Source organism: Petaurus breviceps, unplaced genomic scaffold (assembly GCF_028583685.1).
Source record: "Petaurus breviceps papuanus isolate PSGF00001 unplaced genomic scaffold, PetGlider_PUasm1.0 523, whole genome shotgun sequence".
Taxonomy (NCBI): Eukaryota; Metazoa; Chordata; class Mammalia; order Diprotodontia; family Petauridae; genus Petaurus; species Petaurus breviceps.
Window position 1 is genome coordinate 3,054,270 of NW_027186356.1, and position 8,515 is coordinate 3,062,784.

At 51.3% G+C, this 8,515-nt stretch overlaps 1 protein-coding gene across 1 annotated transcript; it reads right to left on the minus strand.

Moving 5' to 3' along the window:
• Positions 1-1,023: 1,023 nt before the first annotated feature.
• F2RL3 (F2R like thrombin or trypsin receptor 3) lies at positions 1,024-8,298 on the minus strand. Its single transcript, XM_069102095.1, has 2 exons — positions 7,636-8,298; positions 1,024-4,981 (listed from the first exon to the last, which is right to left on the minus strand). The coding sequence occupies exons 1-2, from the start codon at positions 7,730-7,732 to the stop codon at positions 3,897-3,899; spliced, it is 1,182 nt and encodes a 393-aa protein (XP_068958196.1). The 5' UTR covers positions 7,733-8,298; the 3' UTR covers positions 1,024-3,896.
• Between the last annotated feature and the right edge of the window lie 217 nt (positions 8,299-8,515).

The following is an 8,515-nucleotide window of genomic DNA, read 5'->3' on the forward strand; positions in this document are numbered from 1 at the left end:
CCATCTGTAATATAGTGACAGTACCCTCTTTTGGAAGAGCTGTAGTAAGGCAGACACAAAACAAAAGATGTACCAATCTGCTGAACAAAAGTGAAAGTGCTGTAGAGATGGGGTATCTTGTGTGCTGCCTGGCCTTCAGGACGCTCGTCTCCGAGGGCCCCTTCCAGATCCACAGCTACAGCTTAGAGCCAGCTCAGCCCCGGCCAATGCTTCACTGCCCCAGGATTGGCCAACGGCCACAGGACTCAAAGCAAGGAGGAAGCATATGACCCTGGGCAGTGTTAGAAAGCAATTGTTAATAAAATCTCGGTATCTAAAATAAAGCCTCTTAGGAACATCAATCACACATTGTTGGGTGTGGGGTCCAATTACCAGGTATGAATGAATGAAACCTCAATGCCGTCACATTCAAACAACTGCAAAGAACCCAAAGGATTCTGGAGAAGTACAGAGGATGGACAGCAGGGCAGGGGATTGAGGAGCAGCTCAGAAGAGTACCAGCTGCCTGTCAGAATAGCATCAGGGCTTTCCAGGCCACGTCAGAGCTCAGAGGAGGTCAAACCAGAGAGAGCTGCAGAGCTTTGTAAGGGAGGACTCTCCATTCCCTAGATGGCTTCTGTTTTCTCTACCAAGGAGAATGAGGCTGGAATGATAAAGCAAAAAGGGTCAAAATGGTCCCTGAGAAAATTAGAAGAGGGCAACCAGCCACCCTCACTCTGAGCGTTCAGGTCACTGGTCCTGGCTGAACTTTATGCCAAGTCCAGAGATAAGGGGTACATGTGATTCCTGAACAGGGCTCCTTTGGGATGTTGGAGAGCTAACCAGGAGGACATTCCCAGACTAGGGATGGGAAAAGGTCTCCATTTTCTCTCCCAAAAGGTGGAGGGGAGGAAAACTAGAGACCGTTTACCCAGCATGGCTTGTTGAAGGGGTAGCGTGTGAGCATTTAGAAAGGGGAGCAGGGAGCGTTGTGAGCCAGGATGGCTTTAGACAACCACGGTATAACGGAGTGAGTCCAAAGACTTGGTCTTGTGCCCTGCCCCCATTCACTAGCTTTGTGACTGGATAAGTCACACCGCTTCTTTGGCTTGTACTGCTAACCTCAAGGACTGGTGAAGAGGATGCTTTGTAAGCAAGTCAGCACACATTTATTAAGCTCCAACTGTGGATACAAAGAAAGATATATTCCCTGCCCTCAAGGAGCTTCCAGTCTAATGGGGGGGGGGGACAACAATATTCAAACAGCTATGTACATAGAAGACACAGGCCGGAGAAAGGGGAACAGGAAAGCGAGGCTGGAGGCCCACCTGGGGGCACGCTGCAGAGGGGATTCTCCTGGTGTGAGGTAGATAGAGTGCCCTCCAAGGTCACCCCAGCTCTGACTGCAGGCTCGGTGTCCACCCAGCTACCCCTGCTGCCCACAGACCTGTGCTAAGTAAAGTTCTCTGAAGATTTCAGTGGGTTCTAGAAATGGGGGCAATTGTTACTGAATACTGAGGAGCACCAAAGCTGGCAGGGCCTGCAGCCAGCAATGGAGGAGGCAGGGAGAAAGTGGAGGGGACTGCTCCCATCATATAAACCAGGGCTGTATGGAGGGATGACCACCGAGTGGGAAGTGAGAGCAACCCACTGTCTGGTTAGAACAGTTCCTCCCAGGCCCCCAGCACCCAAGGAGATGGCTCTGCCCCCAGTGGTCATTTGTCATCACACTTGCCCATTGGCTCTTTCATGAAGTATAGGTCAAGGTCAGAGAAACTCCACATCCCAAAGCATTAGGTGAGCTACCTGGGGCTACTCAGATCATCCTCCAGGGCTCTGGTCAAACCCTGACCCTCTTCTGCTCCCTCTCTACCCTCCTCCCTCCCCCAGTTTTCCAAGGCATCCCATCCTCAGCATCACTTCACCTGTAAATTTGCTTGTTCCCACTTAGAAAATTCTCATCATTTCCCCATCTAGATGAACTCAGGTCAAGGGCTTAAGAAGGAAGTATGGGAGAGAGGACTGAGTATAGGACTTCGAGCCTAAAGGAGCTAGGTTTGAATCTTGACACCTGCTGACTGAGTGTCCCTGGGCAGATCACTTAACCTACAAGTAAGGTGAGCCTCACTTTCCTCAATTATCAAATGAGGGGATTTGATTAGATGGTCTCCGAGGTCCCTCCCAGCTCTTACTTGCAGCTCTGTCAGGGAAAGACCTGTGGAGGCACCACCTATGGCTTAGGATGTGGACTAGGCTGGGTGGCCTGGCCCAGATCCTGGATGGAGGGCCACAGTGTGCTGTGACAAAGGGAAGAGAATGAGAGCCTGCCCCTGGATAGGATTAGAGAACTCCACTCTCATTCCAGCTTTGCCATTGAACTATTCAAAGACTCTGATGTAGTGAAGAGAGCACTTGGAGCCAGGCCCTGGGTTCTAATTCCAGTTCTGTTCCTTACTCCCTGTGTGATCTTGGGAAAGAGACTTCACCCCCTCTCAGTTTCACTTTCCTAATTTGTCAGATGTGGTGTTTGGACTAAATGAGGGCCACCAGAGAGCTGGACTTGGACTTAGGAAGACAAAGTCATTTAACTTTGCAGCCTCAGTTTCCTTGTCTGTGAAATGAACTCAATGACCTCTAAGGGCCCTTCTAGCTCCTGTGACCCCTCTCTGAGCTTCTTTTCCATCTTTTGTAAAGTAAGAGTCGTTGGATTGACTGGTCTGTGAGGATCTTTCCAACTCTGACATTCTGTATTCTAAGGGCCTTCACAGTCCTGACATTGTGTGTTCTAAGTTCCCTCACAGCTCTGACATCCTATGTCGTCAGGGCCCTCCTGCCTCCCATATTATTTAGTCATTAAGTTCCCTCTCACATTCCACATTCTGTGTTCCAAAGTCAGGTCTAGCCTTTACAGGCTAAAATAGACTATTCCCATCAAGCATGGATGTCTTACGTGAGAGCAGAGCAGCCGGCTTGGTCATGAGCCTTTACTTTTATTTGCTGGGGCACATGAGAACTGCTTAGAACCAGACAGAGACTTAATCAGCTCTCCATTCAGCAGAGTCCACTCTGCAGTAATAGTCATGTTTCTAGGAGCACATGGGGCAATTGATGGGCACAGTAAGCGCAGTCAGCCTGACCTGCCTCCAGTGAGGAAGGTTGGGCAGCAAGGCTATGCCCTCAGAGGACAGGCCTCAAGTCCTGCTGCCAGCAGCTACACTGAGACAAGGCATGGGATGCTGGAGTTGGCAGGGCCTTTCACCTCCTTGCCTGAAGCACAGCATAACATCACTCCATAACGTTTGCCAAGTCGTCATCCAGCCTTGGTGTCAGTACCTCTAGGAGCTCACCTCCTCCAGGCCGGCCTACTTTGCTTTTCAGCAGCTCTTATCACCAGGAGGTATTTCTCATATTGGCCAAAGTCTGATATGTCCTTCCCCAAACCTTGGTTCTGTTTCTTCCTTCTTTGGCAGAATAGCTTAATCCCTCTCTCCTTCAATCACCACAAGGCAGAATAGTGTCTGTTACCCCACCCCACCCCTGTGGCCATGTCCCCACCAAGTTTTCTCTTCTCCAGCACAGACACCCCTCAGATCTCTCAGTACTTGTCTAATAGGGCAGTGTACTGGACCTTCCTGGAAATAGGTTGAGTCTTCAAGGCAACTTCAATCATCCTCTTGATGAAGTGGGAGCCGGGAAGGGAAAGCAGAGTGCAGAGGCTTCCATGTCTATATCCTCTCATCTTTGCAAAGTTTGCTGAGGAAAGGATAAAGGTGGGAATTACAGGAAACCTTGAGTGCAAGGACAAAGGGAGATTCCACTGGGGCTGACACAAACAATGGGCCCTTCAGTGCAAGAGTCAGAAAGCCTGTGCCTTCCACCCTCAGGCCAGATCCAAGGCCGCATCAGATGGATCTCTATCATAGAGACGTAGAGTGGGTACCCAACCCAAGGACGTCTTCCTTGGAGATTTTCTGGACTGTGAGCGTGCGCTTGTCCTGCTGACAAAGCTTTCTCTTTATTTTGTCCCGGAATTCTTCCGACACGTAATAATAGATGAAAGGGTCCACACAGCTGTTGAGGGTGCTGACAGCCAAGCTGAGGACATACCAAAAGTAGAGGTCTCCAAAGCCATTGGCCCTGGGATCTGAATAGTGGATGAGCAGGAGTATGTTGCTGGGGGTAAAGAGTGTGACTGCCGAGGCCAACACCAACACGGTGAGCTTGATGGCGTAGCCGTATGTCTTCCCTCTGGCCACCAGGACATAGATGACGGAACCATAGCAGAAGAGAATCACCAGCAGCGGGAGGAAGAAGCCCAACAGGACCAGGCAGACAAAGATATTCAGAAAGTGGCTAGCCTGCTCATCCTGGGGAAGCACATCATGGCACAGGATGAGTCCAGAGCTGCCATGCAGTGGGTAGGACTGGCGCTGTGCAGTCAGGGGCAGGGTGAGGGAGGCCACCCCAAACCAGACAATAGTACAGAGGCAGACAGCAAAGGTGGGGCTGCGCACAGAACGAGAGAAGAATGGGTGGACGATGGCTAGGTACCTGTCCAGGCTGATGCAGGCCAGGAGCAACATGGAACAGTACATGTTCCCATAGAAGAAAGCCGTCACCAGGCGGCAGAGCCCCTCCTCAAAGACCCAGTGGTGGCCCAGAAAGTAGTAGGAGATCTTGAAGGGTAGGACCAGAACCAGGAGCAGGTCAGCCACGGCAAGGTTCATCAGAAAGATGGTGGAAGGCAGTTTCTGGATCTTGGCAGCCAGCACCCACAAAGCTAAGCCGTTGGCTGGCAAGCCCACCAAGAAGACAAGAGTGTAGAGGGAAGGGACCAAGCTTGTGGAAACCCAACTAAACAGGTGCTCCCTGGAGTCCTTCCCAATACACAGGTAGGTGGTGTTATTGAAGTTCATCTTCTCCCCAGGGAAGCTCCGTGGGCCAAGGACGGAACAGGGTGAGGTCTCATTGGTGGGGGGATCTGCTCTGTGATAAGAATCATCTGTGATGAGAAACAGTCATGGGTTAGTACAGTCTGACCTCAGCCACCCCTTAATCATGGAAACAGTACCTCCCCCCTTAGAAAGGACCATCATCAACTCAGAGAGTCTCTGCAAGAGCAGCTGAGCTGCTCTTTTCACCTGAGTCCAAGTCTCAGTTTCTCCCCTTGAAGAGGACAAACCCGAAGCTGTCATCAGCTACATTTCCTCCAGACCAAGAGCTGGAGCTGGTTGCCCGGCTGGTGCCCGTGAAGAAGTGAAGAAACCCTATGGGATGGACTGTGTGTGCTTTCACTGAGAGAAGGGTGTGATTGGCTTGTCTGGAAGAGGAAGACAAGTAAAGGGCACTTGGTGGGCCGATCAATCAATAAACATTTATTAAGTGCCTACTATGCGCTAAACACAGGCTTACTTTAGTCATTAGCTGTAGTGGAAAGACTCTTAGATCGAGGCTTCTTAAGCTTCTCCCACTTGTGACCCCTTTAGCACTTCTTAAACCGTGGGTCCTAACCCCATATCTGAGATGATTCCCAAGGTGGAAGAGGGAGTGGAGACCCAGAGATTTGTCCTTGGCCCTGTGACAGAAGCAGGAAGAAGACCCAGGATTCTGTTACTGCATCCCAAAACCATACTGAAAATGGGCCTGGCCTGAACTGACACCTCAGACTTTTCCAAGAAGTGACACAGATACTAATCTTCTGAATCAAAGTAACCTCTCATCTCCCTCTGAATTAAGTCGCTGGTTGGCCCAGCGTGAATGTTTCCCTCCTTCCAGCAGAGGCAGCTGTTTAGTCTTCCAGACGTTCTGGGTTGATTGTATGAATGACAGGAAATTGGTTTGGGGGAGGGAGAGGGCAAGGGCCGGGAAAGTCCTCAGGAACAGAGACAACCTGGCTCAGAGAGTCCTGGCCATCGGGAAGGATGTGGGGCTGTTTGGGGGGGACCATGGTAGGGAGGAAGGGAGGACCATCGACCTTAGAGGTCAGCTAGCCACCCCCCCCTCTTTTTTTTTTTTGCTTTTTGGAGGGGGGAATGCAGGGCAATTGGGGTTAAGTGACCTGCCCAAGGTCACACAGCTAGTACGTGTAAAGTGTCTGAAGCCAGATTTGAACTCGGGTCCTCCTGACTTCAGGGCCGGTGCTCTATTCACTGTGCCAAATAGTCATCCTTCTCCCCCTCTCATTTAACAGATGAGGAAGAAGAGGTGACTTGCCTATGATGAGACAGGTAGTAAGTGGCAGGATCTTGATTCTAACTCAAGCTCATTCATCCTAACCCTGCCCCTCTCCTTATTTTACAGATGGGAAAACTGAGGCTGAGAGAAATGAAATTATTTCCCCACAGTCATGCAGATAAGAATAGTAGCTAGGATTCAAGCCAGCATTCTCTGACTTTGAATGCAGCATTCTTTCCCCTACAGCATGCTGCTGCCCTCTGCCCCAGGACATCCCAAAACATCCTCCCCAAGACTAGAGCCCCAAGTAAAATGGTTACCAGCTTGGAGAAAACAGGACCTTTCCCCAGGGCGCCAGTACTGGGGGAGGGCCACTCTGCCACAGCCACCCCACCTGGCCCTTGCTTCCCAGTCCTCTAGAGGAACAGGGCCCTGGCCCACCCCCAGGTGCCCTTGCCATGGCAGCACTCTCTCAGGGCCTGCTTTCACTCCTAACCCCCAAAGAGGGGGAGAGCCAGGACTCTCTAAGTAACCCCCCTGCCTTCCTCCCCATGACTGCCTGTGGTAGGACTGACTTCTGTGTCATTTTTTATGTGGCTGACTCAGTTGGATTCAGGTGCCCTTTCAGCTCGTTCCAGCTCTGGCCCCAGTGGCCTAGCCATGGGCAACTGCACAAGGAGCAGCCAATTCAAAGCATCATCCCTCCACCCTGCCATTACTACGGCATTTGATGGCTTACAAAGCTTTTCCTCCAAGCAACTCTGCAGATCTTAGCCCCGTTTTATGTAGAAGAAAACAGACACTGCATTTCAGGAGAATGAAGAGCTCGGTTGCAGGAGGCAAAGAAGCGAGAGTGACAGAGACAAACTTAGACTCAAAATCAGAAGAACTTCTTTATCATGAGAGCTTCCCCCACACACCCATGGAGGGTACCACCCTGAGAGAGTCCTTTCCCCAAGCAGATGCCACACGATCAATCAACAAACACTTCTGAAGCCCCGCTCTGGACCAGGCACAGCGCTGGGCACTGTATGTATGTATGTATGGGCCCTGGTGAGGCAATCCCCGAGATCTCTTCCAGATCTCAGATTATGGTCTGAACTCAGTTTCAGCTCTCCAGCCCTTATCTCATGTGGGGCATAAGGGAAAGAGTACTGGATTTAGCCTCTATGTATGCTTTCACACACAGGTCTCAGTATCTTCCTGCGTCAATGAGGCACTTGAGATAGATAATCCTTAAACTCTTTGTCCCATGCCAGCCTCAGGCACCCGTTCATCTCAGGTGCCTGGGTCCAGTACAGAGTCTCAGTGGCAGGAATGCCCATTTTTATCCCTTGCCTGCCCTCCCTTCTCTGGGACAGCCCTGGAGCAGGGCATGACTCCCAGCAGAAGTATCAGCAAAGCTGGGGAGGCTACAAGAACCCCTTGGGTCTCCCTCCCAATCAGGGCCTCTAAAGGGCTAAGTTCAGAGGCATAACTCACTTCCAGTGGTATTCTCCTCATCGTAGTCAGTCTGTGCCAGGCTGCCCACCAGCAAGCAGTAGACTAGGAAGAAGCTGGGGCTGCAGGGGCACCGCATGGTCCAGGGTACCAGGCTGGGACTGAAGGGAGCAGGGGCCAAGGGCCAGTGAGGCCACACTCTTCTGAGGAGGCTAACAGGAGCTGCTGTGATGAGGCATTTCCTGCTGAGGCCGCGCACACACACAAACACACACACGGATACAGCCGCTACAGGCTCCTGTACTTCCTGAGGAGGAGATCATGAGTGTTTAGATAAATGGAAACAGGCCTGGGTAGGAGCATGGGAGACATGCATATCAGCCCTAAGCCCATATTCTCCAGTGGCAGAGAAGGGAGAGAGAGGGGAGGGCAAGCCTGGCAAGGCTCAGCTCCTACACAGATACTACTGCTTCAGACTGAGCCAGTCCAAAGGTGTGAGTAGGTAGCCAGTCCCTCACTGCATGGCCAAGGCATTAACCCACTGACTGCCCACACTGGAAGAGAATCCAAGAGTGGGCCAGAAGGGGAGCCCCAAGTAGTGGGCATCAGTTAGCCCTCTGCCCTCCACTGCTGCCCTGACATCAAGCCCTCTGGGACATTGCCCCTCCAAGGGCACAGAGAAAGGCTCATGGCAGAACACAAGGAAAGAAGGGTGAGGGCACAGGAAAAGTTGGGAGTGGGAAAATAAACACAGGGCAGATAATGGTCTTTCCGGCCACAACCTTGAATATAGAGTCTGTCTCTCATCATCTCCTGACTACGTGTGACTCAGTATCTTCCCCTAGATTATTTTTCCACTTCAGAAAAACCAACTAACCAAATTCAAGAAGGAGTAAGGGAGAATTAGCCATGGTCTTCTTAG

Coding starts and splice junctions, on each gene's coding strand:
- F2RL3 (XM_069102095.1), bottom strand. CDS start 7,732: ATGCGGTGCCCCTGCAGCCCCAGCTTCTTCCTAGTCTACTGCTTGCTG. Junction 4,982..7,635: donor TGAGGAGAATACCACTGGAA/GTGAGTTATGCC, acceptor TTCTCATCACAG/ATGATTCTTATCACAGAGCA.